General features: G+C 40.0%; 1 protein-coding gene and 1 long non-coding RNA gene across 6 annotated transcripts in view; one reads left to right on the forward strand and one right to left on the reverse strand.

Annotated features, from left to right (window-relative positions):
* The window catches only part of LOC146449384 (uncharacterized), a 58627-nt gene extending 38001 nt beyond the window's left edge, over window positions 1–20626 (reverse strand). Inside the window, exons 1-3 of the long non-coding RNA XR_014860654.1 lie at window positions 20149–20626; window positions 19210–19290; window positions 7961–8024 (exon numbers count right to left, since the gene is read on the reverse strand). This is a non-coding gene — a long non-coding RNA (uncharacterized LOC146449384). The remainder of the gene's footprint in view (window positions 1–7960; window positions 8025–19209; window positions 19291–20148) is intronic.
* On the forward strand, window positions 1–27685 carry LOC146449387 (A disintegrin and metalloproteinase with thrombospondin motifs 18-like). 5 transcript variants are annotated; one of them, XM_085101646.1, is made up of 28 exons: window positions 1–110; window positions 3213–3278; window positions 3620–3654; window positions 3994–4066; window positions 4607–4926; window positions 5389–5557; window positions 5941–6113; window positions 6314–6397; window positions 6947–7071; window positions 7752–7765; window positions 9208–9313; window positions 12835–12969; window positions 13290–13443; window positions 14489–14584; window positions 14993–15132; window positions 15755–15821; window positions 16190–16271; window positions 16577–16698; window positions 17555–17678; window positions 18220–18309; window positions 21816–21976; window positions 22850–22982; window positions 23412–23541; window positions 24228–24438; window positions 25019–25175; window positions 26036–26217; window positions 26695–26841; window positions 27518–27685. In XM_085101646.1, the coding sequence occupies exons 2-28, from the start codon at window positions 3224–3226 to the stop codon at window positions 27524–27526; spliced, it is 3294 nt and encodes a 1097-aa protein (XP_084957772.1). In that variant the 5' UTR covers window positions 1–110; window positions 3213–3223; the 3' UTR covers window positions 27527–27685. The 5 variants fall into 5 exon arrangements, with proteins under 5 accessions (XP_084957772.1, XP_084957775.1, XP_084957776.1 ...); XM_085101649.1 differs by having other exon boundaries at window positions 5389–5545; XM_085101650.1 differs by having other exon boundaries at window positions 7–106; window positions 3206–3278; window positions 5389–5545.
* The last annotated feature ends 184 nt before the right edge of the window (window positions 27686–27869 follow it).

Raw genomic sequence — 27869 nt, forward strand, 5'->3', positions numbered from 1 at the left:
TGCAGCAGCGCAAATTTCCGCTATCATTGTATGCTTGGTTTAGACCATGTCTTTGAATCCTTCCTTATTCTACCGTGAGTGTAATTTACTTTACTGAATTACCTAGGTAAGTACGTGATGCATGGAAAAAATTATACTAATTAATGCTTAGTTTATACGTTGCATTTAATTCGCTCCAGTTATAATTCAAGTTACCGATGAGAATTGAATCTACATTCTGTTCGACTTTAGGCCATGCATTCGCCTCTCCAAGCAAATCGAGAACAAGTTTTTTTTTTTTTTTCCTGGGGCATATATAGCGACTATACCAGTATTGGGCCTTGCTGTTGGGAAAATGTTCAAAGTGTTCTTGAAAAAACAAAAAGTGCAAGTATAGTCATTATAGACGCGCAATCAGCGATGCCAGTGAAGTGCGGATAAAAAAGTAGAGCTGTTTAAAACTTTAAAGCGACACAGGAAGATAATACAGAAGTTAGGATTGAAGAGACAAACAATTTGCCCTTGAAGAGAACGCCGACAACCGGACGGTTTCGACACTACAAAATATACAGTGATCGGCACTTAAAACAGCGAGAGATTTAAAGGTGCGGCAGACGATTTTTGTCAGCTTTAGCAACGTTTTTACACCGTTTGTTTGCTAAAAATGAAATGTTGAAAGTTTGATTTAAACAAAAACGGCGCCGACCGGTGTAATTGCTTTATTTTTCGGCACAACTGTTAGGCTAGAGAAATTCATTTTAACGTGACTAATTTGTCAAAACCAGGCGTTAGGTTAACAATGAAAACGCAAGTTTAGCGCATAATCAAATACACGTTTCTGTGTTTGTTGACCTTTTGTCTATTACGATTATCCGGCCGGGTTGGATGTTCAGGAAATTGTTTGATGAACAAACATTGTATGAAAATTCACGTTTTTTATTATTGTCGACTGAAATCGTTTCATTTTGGAACTGTTTCCGCAAATGTTTCACCTACTGAAAACAACTTGGCACAGCAACTTTGAGCGACGTTTTGCTATTTAGGTATACTTGACAAAATTTCGAAAATACTTTAAGGTAGGAGAAAAATTACAAGCAAACAGCACCACTTGAAAGTCGCCTAAAAAGCACTGCTAGGTAACCTTTCATATAAATGATCAAATTTTAGAATCCAATCTACTCAATAAAAAGTTCAAGTACAGGGTAATCCAAATGTCGGTCTAGGATTAAAATTGTATGGGGGACCTTTTTTTCACCTGTCCGTTCTTACAATGATTTCCTTGAAGCTTTTCGGGGTAAAACATTGCTCAGCCTTAAAAGCCAAAAATTATTGTTGTTTTAATTGTTCATTCTCTCGAGGGAGATGTTTGTAGCAACTAATCGCTAAAATATGTATGCGTTGGTTTGAAGTTCAGCAGACTGAGAAAACAATTTTCTTCTGAACAAACGTACTTCAATATGAATTTTGCGTTGATTTATTAAGTTACTGATTGTCAGCTAAAACTGACATTTGCTGTTTGAATTTAAGCTAAAAAATAAACATTGATAAACATCAAATTTCGTCAAATTTCGCGATAAGAAAAACAACTCGAGATTTGAACCGTCAGTAACTATGGAACTCTGAAACCTTTGGGCTCAATTCCAAGAACATAAGCCTAGGATACCGCAATTCAAGCCCTCACTGTATTCTTTCTATTTATTGCTATTGAATTATACACTACAAAAATGACAAATATCACACTTCTATGTACCAAATAGTCAAAACGTCTTGTCAGACTGGTCTAATTGATTCTTCCCTTTCCGGTTAACAAATATTGATAACATCTGTCTTAAGCCCAATAACATTCAAATATATTTTAGACACCGTCCGAGCTGAAACTGCCACTGGCAAATCTGGCGGAACGGAATTTTATATGCTGAGTTCATCTCCCTAATTAAGGTAACTGCATATTCCTGACAAAGTTTAAAAGACAGGTTGCTCAGATTCTATTCTTTGATACGTGAATTTGTACTTGAAGTCGTAAAGGTTCTTAGGTTTTGTAAAACGACATCAATCTTCATCAAGAACTGAATACAGAGCGAAGAAAGGCCTGTATGTGAATTCACGTAGTAAACATGTTGTCGAAAACGTACATAACTGCACGCAACAAGGCGATTTGTAGTGGCTATTGTATCGGCCATGTATATTTGAATATCAAGATCCCGAACGTGTAGTTTTTACTGCACATCAGCCTTCAAACTTGTAATGACTTGTACCAGGCCAAGTATTTTTCTCCAGTACTACACTAACACGTTAGATAGTCACTAACCTCATCCTCCTCCCAGCCCTTTCCAGGCAAAACTTCCTCAGTCTAAATTTTATTTATTTATTTTCTTATTTAATTCTCTTTCTCTTTGTTTAATGAATCATTTCTATTTTTGTGCTGTTAATTTTCTGTTCCTTTTGAGCGTGCAAACAACTGTAAATGCTACCCACCTCGAAAAGCCCTTGCTAATTGTGGGTATGTAATATTGTAATTTGTCTTTCTCATAATAAATTGTTGTTGCTGTTTTTTGTTATAACAATACCCGGCATTGGCAGGCAATATATGCCACATAAAGGTATCAACCTGAGTGTCGTGTTGGTGTCCATGGAAACCGATGACAAAAAAAAAACTATATTGTGTATTATGTTTGCTAAATTTTTATATTTCCAGTTTCAGAATTCCATACGAATCGAAAAAAACACTTCAGCGAATTAGCAGCTAAACGTAAGACAGACTACAAAATCGAGCTGTTCAATCGCAGAGTATTTGACCGATTTTGCGTCAAACTTAACAATGGATTGAAACATTGAAATGAAAGCGTTAGATTTCTACCGTAATTACTATATTTTATTAACAACAAGTCAAATTTTTGTTTTAATGCCTTCAGGCTTGCCTGTGTTTTTGTGAGCAATTATGACGTTGACAATTGAAAACAGAGAAATAAGATGTACCGAGTAAATAAATACTAACTACTTGAGACAATTTTAAAGAAGCTAATTGTAACTCATTTTCGTGACCTGTTTAAAAATTAGTTTCAGCGTTTGTTTTAGAGCCAGTGTCGGTTTCACTTATTGGTAAGACAAACTCCTTGCTGGAGAAGTTGAATCCACCGCATACATAAGCACAATTAAAAAAGTACCGTTTTTAGTGAACAACAAGTATAATTTGTCGTTAAATTCTTCGGTCTTTCCTGTTTTTCAGCTCTTAGAAAAAAAAAACATGCCTTCCTTGACTACAGTAATGCTGGGTCTTGTTCTTAGCGTCGTAACTACAGGTATGAAATGTACAGTTAATAATTAAGGTTAATTAATTTCAAGAATTCGTGTTAGTTGATGTTAATTAGATAATTGTTATTAGTTTTTGCAAATTAACTCAAAAAGTTACTTTTATGGTGTATTGTACAGCTGACTAATGAACAAAAAAAGAAAAGTAATGCTAATTAATAAACGAATGAAAATTACTGACGGATCAAGGAAAATTATCACATTTGTGAGAAAATTGAATGGCTTAAGAAATATTAACAAATCGTCATGATCCTTCGTGATTCTTGAAATACTGTAACGTACATACTTAAAAGTGCGTCCTAGAATAAGAAGTTTGTTTTTATTCCTTTAGAGCTGCTGGCGTTTCCCAACAATCAAAATGAAAAGGTAGGGACACTTTGTTACCTCCTAGTCTTTGCATCTGCTTTACTAAGCTCTGTGATTGGATGGCAAAGTTCGCGCCATTTTCCCAACCAAAGCAAAACCAATCCTCAATTGGTCGCATGCGGTTTTCCACGCTTGGCGACAGTGACATATTCTGGCTTCGAATTCTGATCGGTTCAGTGCGCTGTTTGCGTCTGTTGTGATTGGCCAAAGAGTAATCACTTTGGTTTTGGTTTTGCGGCACTGAATTAAAAACCACTTTATACTGTGTAATTAAATGCAAGATTCATAACTCGCATTGATACAAGCTAATCAAGAGAACGCCTTTACAATATCTTTCAGAAAGAAGCTCTTCACCATCGAATGACGAAACGAGAGATCACAAAGTATTTCGGAGCAAACTCCCATGCTGAAGGTCTGCTATTAATGCTAATGGCTCTAGACTATATTTATTTAGAATAATTAAAATGCAATTCACCACGCAATGTGATAATGGTCCAAAATAAAGAAAATCTTCACCAAGGAAATAGCTAGCATATTTTTGACCAATTTGATTAAGAGCTGTTGTTCGCACGCAAACTCACACCACCACATAGACACAAGTTGACGCAAGTTGCTCCAAGAACGTTTTAGCTGATGTAAGGCGATGTACGGCGATGTTGAAGGCATTTGGCCACCCACTCAAGTTGGCATTTCCGCGACTTGGGCTGACTTACACCATAAACAATTCAACTTTCTGGTTCAGTTTCTATTTTAAACAGTTATTGAGGGATTTCATTTAGTCTAAAACCTTTTACCGTTAGGAATTATCCCACTCTGCTGCAAACCAAACGAATAGTACTGTGTACTTTAACTTTATATCTTCCTTTTGAGGTTAACAAAAATTTGAAGGAAAACAACATCTTGCTTAATTAGCTACCTTTCTCTAAGAATTGCTGTTGCTTGGTCTTTTCAGTGCCAGAGTATGAAGTCATCTCACCATTCCAAGCCGACGAAACAGGACAATTTATTACGCATGCGCTTCACAAACGTAGCCGGGCAAAACGAACCACAACTCAACGAAATTTCTGGTTTTACAACGTGAAGGCGTTCGGTTTGTCACTTCATTTAAACGTCACCAAAGCCAAAAACATTCTAGGACTGGGATCCATCGTGGAGACCACTCACGAAAATGGCAGTAAAACATACACCACGCCTCCCAAGAATACGTTTTACAGTGGTCACGTGGTCTCACATCCGGGTTCTATAGTTGCCATTAGCAACCAAGATGGTCTGGTATGTGTACGAAAAACGTGTAGTAGCGCTGGCATGAAAAATATTGGATAAAAAAATACTTGCCAACAAGAAAACTGTTGCCTTATGTTCAAGCCGTCGATATTTATTGACGGTACTCTACTTTTTTAAAGACAGCTCTAACAAATAAGCAACCTCTTTAAAACTGTTATTGTTTGTTATAATTAACAGTAACGATGGTACTGAGAGAATAAGTGTTAATGGGCGATCCCTCACATTTGGCACTGATGCGACTGAAAAAATAGGTACACATTGCGTACATGTGAGTAGTGCTGTACACGCGCTGCTGACCTGTTTGTTTACGGTCGGACACTCACTAACTCACCCACTCTTACCTGCCTGACGACACAGTGGGTAGAGCACTATACAGTGCAATATTCACGAAAATAAGATCGAAAAAATGATATCCTTTAATGATGTGTACGATTCATTATATCTCTTTAGACTGGTATGATTAACATCATGAACCAGGCGCTTTTTATACATCCTCTACCAAGTCACCTAACACAGGATTATGTATCATTAGCAAGTGGTGGACTGCCTCATTTGATCTACAAACGGTCACTGAACGATGTCATTGGACAAGGATGTGACGTTCAAGGCAAAGAAACAGGTATGTTGTTTAAAAAGTATGATATCTCATAACTAAGCTGACAGTTATTCGCTATGGAAGACAAGCATCAAGGAGGTGGTAATTGAGAAAAAATAACTATATACCGCTATAAACACCGCCTGATTACCGCAGTTGGTTTGCTCAGTAGAGCTCAGTAGGTAGCACGCCAGAACGCAAAGCGAGCCACTTTTCAATGGTGAAATGAACGTGAGAGAACCAGTAAGGAGGTAGCGAAAACCCCTTCAAAAGCTGGTATCCCTATTTGTTTCCACATGTATTATGTGAAAAGCACGCTTAGTGAGCAACTTCCTTCCTTCCTTCCTCCCTCCCTCCCTTCCTTCCTTCCTTCCTTCCTTCATTCATTGTTTTGTTTTGAACTATAGACTTTCAAGAACGGAAAAAAAGAAGTCTGGAAACAAACAGGATAAAACGATCACGTGATGAACGTTCGACGTCACACAAACACTTAGAGGTTGCCATGGTAGCAGATGACTTAGTCGTAAAAAGGCACGGTGATAAGAACTTGGACATGTATTTACTCATGTTGGCTCACTTGGTAAGTAAAGTTGATCCAATAGGAAAAATATTTAACCCTAGTTTCGTCGTCAAGATAAGAATATTACAAGAGTTATAAAACTAGCAATAGTCCTATGAGAATAAGTTTTCCAAAAGGTTATTAACTCGAGAGTTCTTGTTCAGTGTATCGTGTGCCGTCAGTGCCTGAGCTAGCCAAAAATCCGTTTGTTTCATCCCCAGGTGGACAACATGTTTCACGACGAAAGCGTTGGAGACAGGAAACTGACCTTGGTTGTGGTGAAAATGTTTATTAAGAAAGATGGGGTAAGACTAACTGACTGACTACTCCCATATAGTAGCTTCTACAAGCAATACAAATTGTACCTTTTAAATACCCAATGAGTATTTGATTTCTCTGCCCTCACTATTAACTATCATTTCTATTGTTTTTTTTTTTTTTTGTAAAAATGGTAGTATGATTCTATGCACTCTTAATTTTTTTTTGTCTTTTGTTTTGTGCTACTTAGTTAGTTGCACGTTATACGCCAGTTAGCTGCACGTTGCAGTGACCAACTCGAAAGCCTAACTCCTCTGGTCACTGCGCACATTTTACCTTTGATGATTTATGTAATTTAATGTTGTCTTTATGTTACTTTTGTGATGTTACTTTTGTGATACTTTTGTGATGTATCACTATTGAAATAGCGCATAAATAAAAAATATGAAATATGAAATCTACTGAACTGGCTGGCGATTGATCGATCGATCGATCGATCGATCGATTGATTGATTGATTGATTGATTGATTGATTGATTGATTGATTGATTGATTGATTGATTGATTGATTGATTGATTGATTGATTGGTTTTCAGCTGGGTTATACTTCCTCTGCAAACAATCAAGTTCGACTGGCTAAACTCACAGACTGGGGTATAAGGAACATGCCACTATCAGATAAAGATCCTGCACACGCGGACCTTATCATTCTACTAACAGGGTAAGATACAGGTGTTCTAACCATCGACTAGTCTTTCTGAAACCGAACACCCTTTGCTAGATGGCATCACTTCAACCCTTTACAGGCTTCCACTTATTCGAAAACTCCATTACCTTGTATTCTATCATACTTTGCTACAGTCGAACCTGTATTAAGCGGTCACTCTCGGGGAATGGCTAAGTGTCCGCTTAATACAGGTTGACCCCTTAATACAGGTTGCACAGAGTGCATAATTTTGTAATACTTAATTAAGAAAGTTTGGCGATAAAATGGTATGGCAAAGAAGAGCGTGGTATTGAAACGGAGCAGTAAAACATTAACGCCACGATTGTGCAGCTCATTTAGAAACTCAATTGCCTGGCACGCTATTTGTTACGATCTTTCCTTTTACAAAGTGACCGTTTAAAACAGGTCAAGACAATAGAAACAGCTCGTTGGCACTTAGTATAGGGCGACCGCGACCGCTTAATAGAGGTGACCGTTTAATACAGGTCAGGATTACAGTAAATTAAGGAAAATAATTTTCGGGACTTTGACAACTGACCGCTTTGTTTAATGTTTTGGTTACCGTCAAAAGAATTGTTGATTTTTCCCGATTCTTTAAAAAAAAAATGAAAAAATTTTACATTTACATGTTGATATCTTTCCTTATTTTCGCTATATATCATTTTCCTTAACAGGGAAGCATTTGGAGGTGGGTATTTTGCAGTTAAGGATCGTTAAAGCATGATTTATACATATAAAAAGCACTTGAAATACAAGTAACAAGTGATTAAGTTCACTGCAAGTATCACCCTCATGATGTAAGTTACGATCGGTGTATCAACTTCTCGAGGTGAGTAATAAGACTTAACTGACTTATGAGTGCAAATAAAAACATTATCAATACCTTATTTCCTAGCTTTCCTTGTTGCTCTGCCTTTCCTTTTACTTTGAATCTGCACTGTGTTGAACTGCAAAAGAAGGAAACGTGAGAATTTAGCGAGTGCTGAAAGTTCGCTACTGAGCCGAGGCTCACGCAGCTTTACAGCTATGCTTTGACCAAAACAAAATACACATTTATTCTAATAGCCGCCTGCATGACAAGCTTTAGAAAGGGAGAGGGAAGAGGGAAATCAGTCGCGTGCGTTTCCTCGCTTCGCGCGCACGCCCAATTCAACTCTTCCCTCACCCTCGCTTGCCGCGTAGGCTAACAATATAATAAAATGCAATGCAACAGATTTGTACAATAGTCTTGCATGTTAAAGGTTTTCAGTCATCAGAGTGTCATACTGTCAACTGAAAGCTGTAAAATTCCTTCAGTCAAAACAATATCGGGCCAAGAGGCATGGTGGTACGAGCATGGGGTGTGGAAGGTTGCGAGTCCCCGCCCTAAACCGGAAAGGTGTTCTTTCGGGAGTCTGGGACGCAGTCCTGTCTAGGACGCAATCACAACAGCTAGTAAAGGCTTTACTTATAGACAGTCACACTTGACAGTAGTAAAAACACTGATAAAACCGTGGCCCTCATTCCAAAATGAAAAGCACCGGACGGTCGGAGGATCTGAGGGTCGTTGGTTCGAGGCCAGGTTGGTCTCTTCATTGCTGTGTTGTTTCCTTAGACAAGAAACATTGCTCCACATTGTCTCTCTTCACCCAGGTGTATAAATGGGTATCGGCGACATACTGCTGGGGGTAACCCTGCGATGGACTAGCATTCCATCCAGGGGGGAGTAGCAATACTCCTAGTTGCTTCATGCTACAGAGACCGGGCTAAGCTCCGGCCGTGTGGGCCACCTAGGCTCTTGTGCGACTTTACCTACCTTACTGTTACCGGGGTAACACTAAACTGACCAATCAGATTACAGGACAAGAACAATGAATTTCAACCAAAGCCGATTGAACTAATCAAGAGTGGTAGGAAACAACAATTGAAACCCCAAAGTTTTGAATTATTCACTGTTCGTATATATCCTGTAATCTGACTGGTCAGTTTTGTTTAAGTGACCCTGGTTTAAGTAGTCGCACTATAAATATGATGAAGGATGGTGGAAACCATGTTGGGGACGTTTCCATTTTCCAGCTGTTAGTTTATGATCTAATCAAGGAAGGCCAGATTTAATGGCAATAACACGCTATTGCTTTGATTTTTGTCCAGGTCTGGCCATGATTGGTTCCACATGTGCTACACAGTTTGGCAGGACAGTAAACAATGACATTGGGCTTGCGTCCGCCATTATTATGGCGCATGAAGCTGCTCACACGTGAGTTGAAACACATGCACTCTACTGCATTTAATAACACCGAAGTTCACAAGAAAAAAAATCAGTGAGAATTCGAATACTTAACTTTTGAGTGTTAAAATTCCTGCACTTTGCAGAAACTTGTTTTTTTTCTTCAATGACATAATGTTGACTGGTAGTTTTCCAAACTTTTCAAAACTACACTCGATACTAGCTTTATGTTTTCTTCCTTCCTTTTTGACCAAATCAAATTCCCTAGTTTATTTATGCCTGCATGTTTGACATCAAAACCATGCAGTCTCTAGATCTAGCCTGGTAGCTCGACCCTGGTCGAAAACCTAATCTACTTCATGGGTCCGTAAACTGGCGCGACTTCAAGAAAAAATACCATTTTTAAGCCAGAAAAAACAGTAGTTTTCTTGTCACTTTAATCTATTCTTAAACATTCTAAAACCGTTCTGAGAATGAATATAAGCTGCAGAAGAAGTTTTCCAGTGCTATCTCCCCAGACGTATTCAATATTGTCAAATCTTTTAAGCTTTTTACTTTTTTATCTAACCCCATTTTCTTCAACTGGCTAGGCGTCTAATCTACTAATAAAGTATCTCTATGTTTTGTCTTTAGTTTTTAGTAGTATTACCAAAAGGTAAGTAAGTGACAAAGTTCTAGGTTCCTTTTGCCGGAAAATAATTTAACTTTTTTCGCCTATGTTGATCTTATCTAGTCGGCGTGGCTTTGGTATGTATGTTTACATCAGTAAAAAAAGACTATCAAAAGTTGGACTATATGAAGACAAAAGACAGCGCCTTAGTTCTACATACACCAAGTCACCACAATTATATATATCTATGCCAGAAAACAAATAAAGGCCAAGTTTTCCTACGCCGCATAAAAAGGAAGTTAATTATAAATCCACTTTATTCATTCCTTACATTCGGAGGAAGATATTTTTTAACGAAACAGTTAAAATTTTCTGAATTTATAATCATACTATAAGCAATGTGAGTGTAAACCTGTTAAGTGTATTGCTGGTTTTCCCGCTTACAAGATTTTGAAGCTTATGTAGGTTGAATTAAATTTAATATCTTACAAGATTTTGAAGCCTTTTTTGGTTGAAATTAATTAAATGTCATGGCAGCAGGGACGAGACTTGAATCACGATACGATTGAAAATTGATGGTAAAATAAATTTCATTGATTTTCAAACAAAAAATGTCAAACCGACTATCGGAAATTAATTGCTGTTTTATTTTATTTCTGGTATACATACTTTAAATTTTTGAACGTGATCCAAATTCATATCTTTTATGAGTCGATCCGGCCAACCCTCACTTTATTATATTCGACTGATATCTTCATCCGGAGCTTGAAGCAAAAGAAAAACGCAGTATGCACGGAACAACTTCCCACCATGGTGAATAATACGACTGAAACTCCTTCAAATTATTTTCTGCGCCTTTGCAGCTTTGATGGTGATGCCGTTATAACTTCAGCCTTCAATTCTGTCACCGTTTCAATCTCGATCGTCATCGCTCTTCTGTCGCCGATCGCAGTGGCGGGAAATTCTCTGATTTTGGCGGCAATTTGGAAGAGCCCGTCTCTCAGAGCTCCTCGTTACATTCTTTTTGGTGGCTTGGCTTTTGCTGATCTGTGCACAGGGCTGGTCTCTCAGCCTTTTTGTGCTGCAGCGGAGTTTATTTGTTTAGAAGAACCCCGGAAAATCGAAGACAAGTTAACGTTTCTTGTTTTTGCCAAACTCATCGTTGCTAGTTTTAGCACCTATTTTCTTGGTGTGACAGTGTTGCTTCATCCATAGAACGATGGCTCCACATTACCCGTCGATCCTTGATGTCCGGTCGTCGTGCATATTTAACTATCACGGTGACGCTTCTTTTTCCGATTCCCATTGCTGTATTACGCTCCTTTCAAGTCTTAAACGGAATTTACAGGATCACTTTCCCCATTAGTTTTGCTATTTTGTTGTTTTGTTTGCTCACGACGTCGTTTGCGTATTTTAAAGTCATTCGAATTATCCGCCGTTCAAGCTAATGCACCGTGTCAGAGACGACCGGCAATTAACTTGGCATGCAAAATACAAAAAATCGGTGTATTCGATACTGTTCATTGTAGCATTATTTTACCTCAGCCGACCTGCCATATCTGGTGTTTTCCAGTGGGCTTTATCACTCTCTTCAAAATCACTCCGATGTAGAATTAGTTTTTAAATTCTCGGTGACTTTACTGTGTCCGTCATCTTCGCTGAACCCACTGATTTTCTTTTGGAGGATGAGTGATGTTCGTAACGGAGTTAAAGAAGTTCTCAAGAACCTTCGCTGCCAGAGCTACTGAAGGAAAATTACAAATGAATGTTGTGTCGCTAGCACTAAGGACACAAACGATGGATCGGAGAATTAACTGTGCAGTGTATGTTTATTAAGTGCTAAAGTGAACCCGAGAATTTCCCACTGAGCGTTAGCCCTAGTAAAGAAATGGGAGATCGCACGAGGCAAAGAAAAGATCTCCGACGTCGGTGTGCACACCTTCACTGCAATCGCGAGTGAAAAGAGAAGAGACAAAAGAGAAAACCGTCGAACCTTTTCAAGTATCGGACCACACGACACTAAAACGTGTATACATTTGTATGATAATAATGCAATAAAGAGAAATTGTTTCCTTTATGTTGCACTGCTCAGAGATTTAGTGGGTCTCGATAGGAGGTAAAATAAATAAAAAAATCAACTTTGTTTTAACGAGGGTGACACTTGACAATCTGTTAGTACTGACCAACCTGTGGCCCTCAGATACCGGATCGAATTAGGATTTGGAAATATTGGTTTATGAGGAGAGGGGGAAACTGGAGCACCCGGAGAAAAACCTCTCGGAGCAAGGGCGAGAACCAACAACAAACTCAACCCACATATATAGTCGAGTCCGAGAATCGAACCCAGGCCACTTTAGTGGGAGGCGAGTGCTCTCACTACTGCGCCATCCCTGCTTCCCGGACGCATAAGCGCCTCATGTCCGCCATTATACAGACAAATTACGAGACGTAAACCAGGCGAGCAAACACTGAGTTGTTTATCCACACCAGACGTGTATCTAGATGACGGGATGGATAGTTCGTCTAGACGTATATTCGGTCTTTCATCCCCTCTTGATTACACAAACTACGGGAAGCATAACCGGACGCACTACTAATGAAGGCCCAAGCTAGTACGTCATAGACTTTCGACTAACAGGATGTCTTAGACTGTTCACAGTCCCCTATTTTTCCGTGGGGTTTTCGAGACTCCTGCGCTTCGATCGAACTCCCGCCATCTTGGTTTGTAAAGGCAAGCGCAACCTGGGGAGAGTGCCTAAACTACTGAGGGGAGCGGGAGTGGGGGGGGGGCTCCTCCTCCCCCACTCAACGTACCCTGGCTAGGGTTCCCTCGGTAGCTATATGTGTCTCTAATGCAGAAATGAGCTAAAATAGCCATGCTACTTTAAGCAACACAATAAAGTCAGACGAACAAATGAACTATGATCTTGTTCTATCGAAGGTTCGGACTTGGACACGACGGGAAGGGTGAGCAGTGTAATAACGGAGAGTACATCATGGCGAGTGCCGTGAGTGACGGTGAAAATGCTTTTAAATGGTCACCTTGTAGCCGTAATCGCATTCAGGAATTCCTCGTGTAAGTAGACATCGATACTTTGTATACAATAATTAACAGTGCCACGACAAAGTATTGCGCGATTTTTCATAGCATTTGAATGGTCACTGGCACTTTAGGAAGCCATTTATTGTCTCAGAAGCTTTACACTGCGCCACAACTTACAACAAAAAAAGTCTCACTTTAGGATGGTCACACATCAGGATTTAATCCACATATTCAACAGCTAGAGCCACCAGACTTTGAGTTTAAAGCGTGGAGGATGTACTAGTCAGAACGGGTCGAACTCGACACGTGGCAAAACCTCCACAGTTCTTTGACTCTGATATGTTTGTCTACAGTGGTTCTGGTTCGTCCTGTCTGGATGATATTCCCAACGACTTCATACACGAACCAAGTATCTTCCACCACAAACAGCCGGGACAAATAATGAATGCTGCTCTACAGTGTCAGCAGCAGTATGGTGCAAAATACTTCCAGTGTCAACAGAAAATAGTAAGTCCACTGTTTCAGTCCACACTAGAGATATGGGCTCTCCTGTTCACACCTGCTATAAATTCTACTCTAAAGCATATGCTGTAGTGTGGCGCATAATACTCAAGATGTGTAAAGAACATAGTAGGTCAGCTGTTCCGGTTCACAATAGAGAAATAGGCTCGTGTTCGCACTGGTTACAAAATTCTGCTCTACAGTTTATGTTGTAGGGTGGCGAATCATGTTCAAGGTGTACAAAGAAAATACTACAGTCGAACCTCCGCTAACGGACACCTCCCTAGGCCTACACCTCTCGTAGGCGGACACTTAGTCATGTTCTCAGCTACATACAAACACTTCATTTTTAACCTCCTATAAGCGGACACCTCTCTTAAGCGGACACTTTTTCTGGCCCCGAGGGTGTCCGTTTACGGGAGGCTCGACTGTATGTCAGCTGTTCCAGTTCACACAGGAGAAAGGCTCCTGTTCACACCTATTAAAAATGCCGCTCTAAAGTATAAGCTATATCGTGTGCATACTTCTCAAAGTGTGCAAGCAAAATAGTAAGTCAGCTGTTCCAGTTCACACTAGAGAAAGGTTCCTGTTCACACCTATTATAAATGCTGCTTTATAAAGTGTAGGCTATATACTGTTCAAAGTGTGCGAGCAGAATAGTAAGTCAGCTGTTCGTTAACACATATCATAAATGCGTCTACAGCATAAAATCTTAGAAATAACGAAAGCACAAATACATTTAACGTCAGTGTGAAAAACAACGGCTTCCATTACAAATCCACGTTGTTCCGTAATCTTTCATTCTACGAAGGACGTCCACTGGTTACATCACGGCCTCTTCGTTAATATAAAGTAAAAAGGTAAAAATAGGTACACATTGCGTACATGTGGAAAGTGCTGTGCACGCGTTGCGAACCTGTTTGTTTACGGACAATCACTCTCTCTTCCATGCCTGACGACATAGTGGGTAGAGCATTATACGTATACAGTACTATACTGCATAGCTTTCTAACGAGCATGTAGGTTGAACACCCTATGGATCTCTTTGTAGGCGGATTGTGGCTCATTGTACTGCACCACTGATGGTTATAAATGTAAGAGTCTTAGAGCCCCTCCTATTGATGGGACGCGCTGTGGAGATAGACACGTAAGTAGATTTTTTGTCTCTCTTCATTCTGGGGAAGTATTTCTCGAGTTGAGGTGAGGCTGTGCATCGTAATTGAAACTGGAAAAGCTAACAGGTTTTCTTAAACTAGAGATTTTCATAATCTATTTTAGTCCTAACGGTAACCCTAAAATATTTAGCCGTTTACTTCAAGTCGAAATTTCCAAAAGTTACACCTTATTTCAGACCAAAAGCAAACCAACGTATGATTAATTTCAGACCAAAATGCGGAGATATATTACTTTATTTTAGACAAACAGGCTTAAAATCACACGCGTGTGCCTCTATGGCTTATATAGGACTCGGTTTAAACAAATGTTCCCTAACAAGGTCTTGTATAGGTGTTGGCTTTATTTTAAATTTAATAAAAAAAAAACTTCTTCATTTTAGTGGTGTATCAAGGGTGAATGTGTGGATGATGGTTCTCCGATGATTGAAGGGGGATGGAGTGACTGGCAGGACACCCAGCCGTGTACTCGATCATGTGGAGGTGGTGTGAAGTGGAAAACAAGAACGTGCACTAACCCTGTGTAAGAAGTGTTGTACAATTTTACTTTCATTCAATTCTGTTGGTTTTGTTTTGTTTTTAACTGACATTAAGAATAATTTCAGATCCAGCTCTGTTGGTTTGTCTTTTAAGCCTTGACGGTTGCTCCTAATACAGAGTTATTATTGCGCAGCTTCTGCCGACTATGCGGGAAAAGAAGATCTTCGCAAGGGCTATTGAAATCCAAAAAGAAAATTGGGGGTAACCACGCATTTTTAAGCAGCAACTGTTCTACAAACCTTTAAAATACATAACAACGTATGGAATATTTTTTTTCCAAATGCGTGGTTACCCCCAATTTTCTTTTTGGATTTCAATATCCTTAACTAAGATCTTTTTTTTCTCGCATAGTCACAAATCAAGCAAAAATACCTTAAAAATCAGAGTTCCTCGGCCCATCCTGAGATGCGCAGGACATATGCGCATGTGCAAAAGGAGGCATCGTCCTTAATGCTGCTTTAATGATTGGCATGGAAACTGCAAGAGCCAGCTTTTTTTGTCCGGAAGGCATTGCCACTGTCTTATTTATCACATACAGGCAATAATGGTATACATAATTCATGTATCCATAACTGACAGTTTTGCGCTAAAAATTTATAACACAGACCACAAAATGGCGGAAAGAAATGCGAAGGATCGGAAAAAGGATTGTGGAGAATGTGCAACACACAGGTAAAGATTAAACTCTAAGCTATTTACGATACAATTAACAATTATTCCACGAGCGCGCGTTGGATAACTGTTTCATTAAAAAGAATCAAGAAATATTGCTAGATCTTGCTGATTTCGCTTTGCAAGAACAACCAGAAGACAAATTAATGGTCGTTAATTCTCGAGCATAGTATAATGCTTCATATACCATGGCTGCTTGACCAATGAAATCCATGGAATTGCCTTATACAATGATCCAGTTTTTAATAATTGGAAATAGGAGACGTCCGTGCGTAGTCTAACAACTTGTGAGGAAAAAATTAAGTGTTAAAACTAAAACAAATTTCTGTTCTCAGTGACAACTAAAATTTCACCGCTTCTCTCTACAGCCTTGCCCTGAAGGTTCGACAGAGTTTCGCCTGTTGCAGTGTCGAGTGTTTCAACCGACGACAGCGGTGCAGTGGGAACCAGGTGAGGTGACTTAGGTTCCACAAACGTTTCTTTGTATTTTCAAGTTTCCTCCAAACAAAAATTCTTCTAAACTATAAAGTTTAAAAACGGTGTCCGGAGCGAAATCTTCAGTTGAAAACGGAGTGGAATGGCATTCTGACGATTCTAGCAGACGAGACCAAGTGTTCTCATTCGAGAATGGCTCCAATTCGGTTGCCATGATTCGCTGGAAATAAGCTTTCTCTACGTGTTCTATGCTCGTGGCAAGCTCGAAACAGTTTTCTTTTTCAGTCCAATTTGTTGAAACAAATACTTTGCGGTTCCAGATCCTTGTTTGCTGTCATGCCGGAGAGGAAGGTTGGTGTCACCCCGTGGTAGAGTTAAAGATGGTACCCCATGCAGCAGTAATCCTCTCGTTCATGATGTCTGTATTGAGGGAATTTGCAAGGTGAGCATTGAGAGGTTGTGGTTGCTGTTATACGTTCGAAAGGCAAACGCCAACGGTCAAGCAATTTCACTACCTTGAGACAAAAGATGACGACTGCAGTTTTTTAACTTTACGAAGTTCTGCTGAGGCACTCTGTTTGTATTCCATTCAACAGTTTTAATTCATTTGTCACATCAAACATTGCGCTATGTGTGTGAACGCTACGAGTGTGTTTAACAGTTTTCCCCGAATGCATGTTCATACTTTCATCCAAAAACTTAAAAGTTAGAACCATCTTGTAGAGTAAATGCCAGTATAATATACGCCACAGGGTCTGCTAAGAAAACTTCCGTATGAATAGTCAAGCTTAAGGACTTCATCCACAGACTCAAAAGTGAGAACCAACTCATAAAGCATAATAAACAACACCACAGGAAAGTATTACTCAGTTGTTTTCAATTGAGTTGTGGCACTTCAGTTTTTTATTCACAGCAGCAAAGTATTGCCCAATAGCTTTCATTTGAATGGTCACGCTTAGGGATTTCATCCACGAGCTAAAAAGTTAGGACCACCTTGCACATCATAATAAATAGCACCACAGGAAAGTACTGCTCCGTAGCTTTCACTTGAATGTTCACACAAGAGTTAGAACCACCTTTTACAGCATAATAAACAGCACCACAGGGAAACACTCTTCAGTAGCTTTCATTTGAACGGCCACACTAACATTTCAGCCACAGACTGAAAAGTCAAAGCCCACTCGCAACAGCAGCGGAATAAAAACCACCACAGGAAAGTTTAAAGAGAACACATACACACCGGCCTAATCAAGCTAACCTTCCGCTGAATTTGTTGTTCTTTTTTGCTTTTCCTTTAGCCCGTTGGTTGTGATCTAAAGCTGAATTCTGGTCTAAAGTATGATCGCTGTGCTGTGTGCGGGGGAGACAGTTCTACATGTACCTATGTCAGTGGACTGTACACTAAAAACTGGCGCAAATTTGGTAAGCACTCACTTCTGGTGTCATAACTCAAATGGTTATGAGCTGTGTACAGCTAATGCTCGAAACGTCAGCACTCGAATCTCTTTACGGTGGTCAATTTACCTTTAATTATCAACTCTGGTGATAAAACAGACAATGTTTCTACTCCTCACCGACGCAGCACCGCAGTTTCTTTTATGTTGAGCAACTAGTAAAAGCTTTTCTTACAATTACTCAGCAAAGTTGCTAACACCATTTCCAGGGTCAAATGATCGGTTTTTTTATCGCTTGGACTAAGGTTACGTGTGGATCGAAGCTCGTCCCCAGAGTCCGCATGCATTTTAGGACGGTGGTGAATGAAGGAACGCAGCCTCTCAAAACGAGACTGGGTGTTAGATTGGCTTTACTTTTGGTCTATATGTGATGGGTCTGTTGACGCATGCGCTCCACATGTCGACCAGTATTTAAGATTGTTGTTTTGATTGGAATTGATCCCAACTGCACGGTAAAATACTCCCGTCATGCTAAAAAGATACATTTTCGTTTTATTTCCCTGTTTAAGGACCGAATCAACCGGACGAAATTGTCATTATTCCGGCTGGTTCCACCAATGTGTTTGCTAAAGTGAAAGCCGACACAAAAAACATGCTAGGTAAGTGACGGCTCGTTTTTCATTATACTTGAATATTAAAAACAAAGTAGCTTGAAACTAATTTTTCTCCCTGTGATCGCTGCAGTAGCTTGACTTATAACGATTTTGCCCATTACAGACACGGTATATTGCGACTTGGGGAAAATTGCGCAAAATAATTGTATGGTAGGTAGGGACGTCTATAAGAAAACTCGCGTCTTACACGGTAAACTCATCTTGAATTCCCATTTGACGAGTACTGAAATTAAAGTGAGACTGAGAAAGGAAAGAACATGATTCAGTATTATATTTCTTTGATTGTCTTTACTAGAGCGCTAAATTCACATTAGACTATTCAGTATCCGTCAAAAAGGTTTCATCTCAGATTTCTGCCCTTACATAAAGCGATCAAATCGGATATGGTTAATGCCTGCCGAGCGCTAAAGTGCGCCAAACTGGCTCGCCACCGACGAAAGTCTCAGACTTTTACGAAGTATGATCAATCCAATGTGTGTCGGTCTTTCAGGCCGTGCTGAACTCACTGTCACTGGAATTGGAACGCAGATAATTTAGTTCAAAATAATTTTCGCGAAACGCGGTTGCGGGTGTTCTGGTTTGATTCGAACTTGTATTAAACTTCCAAGCCCAAACACAATCTAGCTACTGTAAGCACACCTCTGGAACCTACCTGGAAGACCAGGAAATTTTTTTTCGAGAGCCGCCATTTTGTTTTTTGTTTCCTCAGCTGGCTCCGGTGATTTTGCACGCGCGCGATGCCTTCGCGTGCCTTGGTCAGCGCGCGCGCATATCAAAGCTCGCATAGTACAAAAACTGTAGTGTGCGCCACTTTAAGTCGACAAGGAGAAGCATCACAAGTAAATGTTCTAGTGAGGTTTAAAACTACGATCAAGTACTACTTACGTTTTACAAAGAAGCTTGCCAGTCTTTTAAATCAAGAGGATATCTGTGTTCTTCAATACATGCCTCGAATTGTGTCAATGACTGAAAAAAACAAACAAACACAGAAGTCTTGAAAGTTGTACCACAATGACACGTTTTCAGGACCAATGTTACGTAAAACATAGGAAGGGTACAATGGGACTCCTGGCAAATTTAGTTGCCAGTGTTATTAGGTGGCTGGCGAAGAGACTGATTATCATTAATTAATCACTAATTAAACACAATTAAAAAGTGAAATCCTACACTTACGTCTTTGCACCATTATTTGCAGAGGTGAGAAATTTGCCTCCCAAAATAAAGAGTTCATTTAACGCAATATAAGATGGCGTCTATAAAAGTGTAACCTGCGAGCAATCCGCGTTTCCTCTCCAAACGAGCGGAGATGCGAACGAGATTCCGGAGAGAAAGACTTCGCTTCTCGTGCTCGCTTGGAAAGTAACGACTTAGGCTAAAAAACGTGAGAAATTTCCATTTTAATCAAAATGTATGATATTGTACGGGCAAGTACTGTATTTTACGCGTCAGCTGACGTGCACTTTGACCTCTTACGAAACAACGTGATGACAAGAACTTTGAGAGGGTTTATCTTCAATTTTCAATTTCTATCAATTTTGGGTTTTAAATCCTATAAAAACTTGTATGCTACGCCACGGCTAGTGATAGCAATTTTTGTTTTAGTTCTGCAAAAATATAACTAACAGGAAAACTGGTATCAAGAACATGATTAATGTTTAATATGACGGCATTACAAAATTGATGCGTATTGTGTTGCGTTTGTTGCACAGTAACACAACAATGAACAACAACTGAAACACGTGTAACTACACTTTTTGCAAAACAATGTTTGCAATGTTTGGGAAGCAAAAACAATGTACAAACAAAATTTAAATGAGGACAAACCTTGAAAGTGATAATTTCACAAGCCGTGACATTACTGCGACAGAACACTGCCCTGCTGACGAAGATGAAGACGAAGCCAACAAAAGTTCTTCCATCGTGCATTTAAATATGGCGGCCGGGTGAAACGATCGATGGATCGATGTTCGTGATCGATGACTAGTGGGACTGCGAAACTCAGCGATCAACACAAAAATGCACAAGGAAACTTTCCTGTCAACCAAAGTTCTTGTCAGTTCCAACAGCTACAAGTCGTTTCTCCAGAATTCTTGCTCTAGAAATGTCCTTTCAACATCTTCAACCACAACATCAACACAACAAGTTGAACGTGTTTCGGTTTTTTTTCCCAAGCTCATTAACGCAAAGTCTGCAGATAACCCAGAAGATCATCAAAAGATGTCTTCTGGGATTAAAGTACTTCAAAACCATTGATGTATTCCGTAGAAATTCCTTAAAAGATACAATTTTGAAAACATTTCTCGTGCCGGCTTTCAATGAAAATTATGGTCTGTTGGTAGCCGCGTCCGCGAATTCGCGCGCTTTTTCGCTGCAAGTTCAGTACCAGGGCCCCGGGCGACGTTCCTCAACGCTAAAAGGCGCAACCTCAATTATTTGGAAGGCTGGATGAATTTTAAAATCTAATTGTATATGACACTGGCAGATTTGAGCTAAAATAAGCGCCAATCGAAAAAAAAAACCGATTTAAAAACATACTTGCTGGCAAGGGGCCAGCCCATATCAACCCGATAACTTTCTGGCATCAATAAGTATTTTTCAAATCATTTTTTTTATTTTTATTTTAACAGTTGGACCTACGTTTTAGAGCATATTTTCCCAACGTTCTTCATAAAATAAGGAAGATTTTATATTCAGTTATTTGAATTTCTGTTGACGGGAACTGAAAACCGCTCTAGATAGACTCCTAAAACATTTTCAGAGACTTTATAACTTCTTCTACAAACAGGAGCAACTTGTAGCTGGATCCTCATATGGATCAGGAATAGATATGGACTAAATAAAACAACTTTAAAGAGACATTAGCCTTAAATTTCTCTAGCCTGCGAGTAAGACCTCGGGGAAGAGGAGGGGCGGGGGCAGGGAGGGGAGACCCTCCCGTCCCCCCACCCCCCCAGAGAGCTTGCTCGCAGGCTAAAATTTCTCAATTTTCTTTCCTAAAACAATCTACATAAATTTGTTACGGTACGAGTAAAGCAAGCAAGGCTGATACTGCATGTGTAGAAAACTTAACACGACAGCAACATGATAGAGGGCAGCTCTGAGCTCCTTGGTGGCGGGGGACAACGGGAGACCCTCCCCCTGCCTCTCTCCCCTTCCCCTACCCCCCCCCCCCCGCCCCAATTATCGAGTCGAGATATTTCATTTCACGAAGAGACGTTAGTCGAGCAGAGTTGGAGAGAGGGCTCCTAGCCTCACACTTAGCTGAAGGCCTGGGGCCTGCGATTCAAGAAGCCCTCCTTGATGTATCTAAGTATTGTTTAAAAACAATAGGCTACTGTTAGCCCAACAATAGATTATTGTCAAGAAACAATACTTAGGATACATATTAACTTGGGAGGGCTTCGCAAAACTCTGGCCCCTTGATCCACAACTGCTTCTAACTGCTTTTGGCCACGCTCAAAAAGACCTTTTACATACTCTCTCTCCCTCAGGGGTTACAGATCAGAATAATCGCTGGGTGTACAGAGTCGGATACACGTGGAGCACTGTAGTAAGAGCCGCTGGAACACGGGTTGCTTATGACCATGAAGCTCCAATGTGGAAAGATAAAGTGGAAATTCCTGGACCGACTGAACAATTTCTCAAAATCAAGGTGAGTGAACAAAAGCGCGGATTTTATAATCATTTGAGTCCAGCCAAGAAAACATGGTTGTGGTCTAACGTTTTAAAACTATTCCGTCTCCACTGAATTTGGGGACGTAACGAGCCCTGGTGTGAACACCCTCAGTGCCAGCATGTGGTCGGCTTGGCGTGCGGATTCTCTAAAAGGCTTCTGAGAGAAGAACACAACTGTGTTAACAGCCAGAAAGTCAATGACATGTTGCCGAGTGCTGGTATACGATGATGACGATGATGATGATGATGATGATAATGATGACGACGATGATGATGATGATGATGATGATGATGACGATGAACTGTTTAGTTTGAGGAAGCCCTATCATATTTTACATTTTAGTATACGTAATTGTATGTTATGTTCCGTGTTGTATCTTCTCTTGTGTGCAAATAAAGTCATGGAAAATAAATCGTCAAAGTAACTTTGCAGTACGGTCTTGATAACATTATGGCTTTAAAGTTGAACATAACATGTTCGTCTTGGTGCCAAAAGGTAACATTTTGACTCCTTCAAGTCTAAACCTCCAATCAGTGGATGGGGGGGGGGAGCCGTGTTGGTCTGAAAATTAATAGTTATCAGTTTAGTTTTTAAATTGATTCAGGTAATAAAAAGTGAGCAAGGAAATTCCATATCTTTAGCTGAAAAAGGGAAGGCAAAGAACCAATATTTTATTCCGAAATTAAAATTTGCATTTGTTCCTGTAATTCGTTTCAGTAGACGGTATTCAGCCCCCTCTTCCTTGTCACCGATAAATGGAATGAAAATCAGCCACACGCGCACGCCAATTATTGTCATTATACCCTACTATAATTACAGTCGTAATTTCGTTCTTTCTTCTTGTTTCAGTATGTACATCTCGCTGGTAGTAACCCCGGAGTGGAATATCACTTTATGTCACCACAGAAGAGTCAAGTTTCTCCTGAACAGGTTCAGTGGAAGATCGGGGCCTGGGACGTGTGCTCGGAGGATTGCGCTGGAGGTAAGTAAAGGTCTGCTCATATGTTGCAGCATAACGTCAGTCAAGTTTCCTTGATTCATTTGCTAATTCATAATTATTCCACTCACGAGTTGGATGCGAGATAATGAATTGCGTGCAATAATTTCATGGACGGACCTGAGCCAGTAACTTTAGGGCGTGTCTTGGCATCACTGTGTTCCGATGACGATATGACGATGACAATTACGACGATAATGGTTGTAATGACGACCACCTTGCTAACAATAATGATGATGATGATGATGATGATGATGATGATGATGATAATTAGATGTGCAACATTGTGTGCAATGAAAACTTGCATCCGAGAAATAGGCGTGCAAAAGTGCCTGCTAGGAGAAAAAATTGTAACAACATAAAGACCCCACTCGCTTTCCGTTTTCTCACACAGCCTGATATGTTCAATTGTAGGTTACCAGCAGAGACTTGTAGAGTGCGTGCGCAAAGATGACGGAAGCTATGTCAATGACAAGATGTGCCTAAAGTCGCAAAGTAAACCGCAGATGAAAAAGGCTTGTAACACGCAGCCTTGTGCAGCTGAGTAAGTACTGGAACAGTGTATTGACTTATTTGACTGCTTATCATTAGGCAAGAGGCAAGTAAGTCAAACACCCAAGTGTTCCCTTCCTACTCGATCTTTTTTGGCACGAATGTTTGAAGTCATTGCTCACTGCTGCTGAGCTTACCATGGGTGCCAGACGGTATTTTCCGCGCTCGGAACCACGCGCAAACTTGTCTTATGTTTTTTAATGGAGACCTTCAGGTCAGAGTACGAGTACGACTTTCAAATTTCAAATCTGTCAATCCCCAGAACTCTCGCTTCTTCCCGTTGTTTACCAGGAGATTAGAAGACCCTACAAACAAGATTGGTGTGACAAGCGGTTATCTAAACCACGCAAACTAGATTTGAAAAGAAGTACTCGCACTCAATCTCGTACTCGTAGTCAAGTCTGAAAGTAAAACAAATAAACTAAAAAAAGAGCAAGGCTGATTTCACGGTCAGGGAAGTAGCCTACTACTAGAAAAAGCCCGTGCCGGAAACAACTCACGATTGGTTTGGGTCAGTTGTGCGAGGGTTTGTTTGTGTGGTATGTTTGTTTTCCTTTGCGTTTTCTTTTGTTTTTACAAGAATTGGTAAAGCAAAACCAGAAGAAACGCAAACTGCTTTCGGCATTCAAATCAACTAACCTACTTTAATTAATCTCGCAATCCTGTTACAATGCTCAGATGGTACAAATCGGGTTGGCGGCCATGTTCAAAGACCTGCGGCAAAGGAATTCAGATAAGGAAGATTGTGTGCAGACGAAAGATCAGTCAAGATCATTATGAGACGGTTGATGATTCGTCTTGTGGAAAGGAGAAGCCAACAGGAATTCTGCAACAAGACTGCAACAAAGTGTCTTGTCCTGCTGAGTGGAAGCATTTAGCTTGGAGTGAGGTGAGTGCAGGACAGCATTACTACAGAGAGGATCAACGATGCTTTAAATTTCAAGTTTATTTTACTTAACACATTTAAAGTTAAAAATTTTTCAAATAAATTTGAAATAAACAAGATTTTATGATATAAGGCTTCCTATTTACTAACGTTTGACTTTTCAGATAAAGAAAAAATTAGAATTACAACAGTGGCCAATAGAGGCCGATGATAAAATTGGAAGGGATTTACAATTGCATGATTTAATAGTTGGTATATTTATTGTAATCTTGATTTTGAAAGAGGCTTGCAATTGGTAGACTGATAATGTTAAAATCCTTAAAAACTTAACAGTAAATCGTTGAAAAGTTCAAGAGAGAGGTGGTAATGAAACAGGTTCCTTCACTCTAGTAAGTCAGTCAGATAAGGTCAGGCCTTACATTTCGAGGAAGGGGGAAGAGGAAAATGAGGAGGAAAGAAGAGGGGGATTGGGGACGAAGATAAAGCGCTAAAGAAAACCCCAGGTTTGAAATTAAACCTAAACGGGTAACTATACTGTTCTTGTCGGTATTTCACCATTTTTTTTTTGTTTGTTTGTTTACAGTGCTCTCGGTCGTGTGGAGGTGGAAACATGACTCGCACTTTGAAATGCATGAAACTCAACGCGTATGGGATGCTAGTCTCTGTCTCAGAACAGCAATGCGTACACACGGTCAAACCAAACACGATTGCAGAATGCAACACGGATATCACTTGCCCGCGTAAGTAGCCAACAGATCGGTTGTGGGTTTATTTGTTTGCTTTTTGTTGTTGTTTTTGTATTAGCTTTTTTACGTTATCTTTTTAAGCGGACTTTTAACTCGAAGCAAACAGCTGTTACAACGAACCAAGAAAGACTTCGATCAACTCTTGAACGAAAAATACAATAAAAACTAGTTATAATCAAAGATTAGGAAGAGCGTTCGATGATCTCAATCCCACGCTCTCTCTCTCCTTTGTCAAGTTGGTGATGATGCAATCCGCCCCTTAAAAATATGCAGGGGATGCCAGATACACGTCCCAAGATCCATTCATTCAATCAACGTTGTCCCATACAATGTCGACTCCAATCTGTATTAGGAGTGCGTTCTTTCTAAGTCGAACACAATAATATACTTAATTATCCTCTCCCCGTGAGGCGCTTTGCAGGGATAATGAAACAAACCACTCAAAAAGAAATATTTCAAATACAACATAACGTGGTTAAGAATCCCAGCTCGCAGGAAAAAGACCAGAACGCTATTTTTAAGCGTGGTCGAGGGCTTTAACTTGGGGCTACTAGGAGAAACAACTTCAAAAACGTTACTAGCGGTGGAAAGAAAGCCTGTAGGTCTAACTCTTTTATACAACAACGACAACAACCTCTTCAATAAACAAATTTACATTTATTGGAAAAATTTTGAGGACCCGCAGGCAGCTTTTGGACTATTTGAGTCGGGCCCAAAGAAGAGGGGACATTAAAATAAAAGGACGGAAAAAAAAACCAGGTAACTCAAAACGCAATCTAAAGTAAGAAACCGAAAGTGTGATATTGGGTACTTATTAACCACAATGATTTTGTGCCGATTTCACCACTACACAGAATCTATAGAAGGCTCGGATGGCAAACATTTCGTCGCCCTGGGATGTTACAAGGATTCCAACCATTTTCGTGCGCTCCCGGACTTAGTGGTGAATCTGCGAGGAAAGATCAACTGGCGTGAGATGGAAAAAACTGTTAAAGATTGCGCGCATAAAGTGGTGCTAAAAAATTCAACTTACAAGGTAACAACATCTGCATAGTTTTTTTTGTTTCACTTATTAACAAGACAACAAATTAATAAGAGGGCCTTGAGAAGAAGCAATTTTTAAAGGCAAATATGAATCAACAATTTGATAAGTTTGGGATATAGAGCGGTTTTCAATTGAGTGTCGTAAAACTAAAACAAAAGTAATACCTCTGCCCAATTACAACAGACACAAACAGCGCAATGAACCAATCAGAATTCATAGCAAACACATGTGACCGACGCCAAGCGCGGGAAAAAGCGCGCAACCAAGTCACAATTGGTTTTGGTTTTGCTTCTCATTGGCTGAAAATGTGGCGCGAGTTTGTCAGGCAATCACAGAGCCTAGTAACTCAAAACCAAAGCAAACGCGAAAATTACTTGTGACACTCAATTGAAAACTGTTCTAACGCTATATTTGACATCGTGCTGAGCTGTACATACCCTGCTTTTTTCCCATATTTTTAATCTGTAGGTATTTGGACTCCAGTTTTACGGAGAGTGTTGGTCAGGGGGCGAGGGAGACAAGACTTACAGTGAATACGGTTCCTCTCCAAACTGCTGGAACGGCGTGGGAGGAACACGAGCCAATTACGTGTATGCGTTTGTTGATGACAAGAAGGTAAGAAACAGAGCTATTCTCTACAGACTATCGAAGGCAGCGTATAGTTTATTACCCATGGCACTATTGCTGTTAATAAAACTCAGGTAATGTGCCCCATCTAATCAATCAACGCAAACATGAAGTTTTCTCCACAAATCAGAAGCTGGAATTGAACCACGGTGTGACCTGGCTTCACACGCGTTTTCCCGCGCTTTTTGGACAGTGAGCCGTCGATCTCTTAGACGCGTAATCGCCATATGCTGCATGCGCTAAAGAGAACGGCTCAGGGATCTAGACCAGTAACATATCAGGTAAAGGTTCCATTGAATGATCTACCTCTTGAAAATTATTGAGAACAATGATAAATAGGCAAAGGGGTTGGTTTCTAAAGCAACTGTGGTGCTGCGTCGGTGGGGAGTAGCAACGAATGTTTGGTTTATCAACAGAGTTGATAACTAAAGGTAAATTGGCCACCGTACAGAGATTCGAACAAAGGCTCTTTAAGGTGGCAAATTTACCTTTAATTAGTTATCAACACGGCCCTACAAGCTGTTACCGTCTTTAAATAAAGGTTTTACGTATATATGTTTCACCTCAGTTGATAAACCAAACATTCGTTAACAAGCACAGCCTGGCATTTTCAAATCTGAGCCATGAGAATGAACGAGACACATTTTTTTATCTACTTTTCTAGAGCCCTTAACTGAATGCTTATCAAGCGGAACCTCTCTCCAGTTTGAAGAAAAGAGCACCAATATGGAAAGCGTAGTGCCTTTTCCTTTCTAATACTTAAGATGCTGTAGCGTAGTTGAAAAAACTTTCAGTGCAAACAAATGACAATAAAACTAAGTTGCTTTGGCAAGGTAACCTCTTGCTGTCATTGACTGTGAGGGGTTGGGACTCACACAAACCTTGTTCCCAGGGCTTTTCCCAATTAACAAGGGGTGAGCCCTGGGAACGAGGTAGGCCCCAGGAGCGCCCCACTCAGCCATTGGGCGAAACTGCTAACGTCTGACTTTTAGCCCAGTCCAAAATCTCGGCAGATT

The sequence above is a fragment of the Pavona decussata genome, unplaced genomic scaffold (assembly GCF_977016875.1).
Source record: "Pavona decussata unplaced genomic scaffold, jaPavDecu1.1 SCAFFOLD_602, whole genome shotgun sequence".
Lineage (NCBI taxonomy): Eukaryota > Metazoa > Cnidaria > Anthozoa > Scleractinia > Agariciidae > Pavona > Pavona decussata.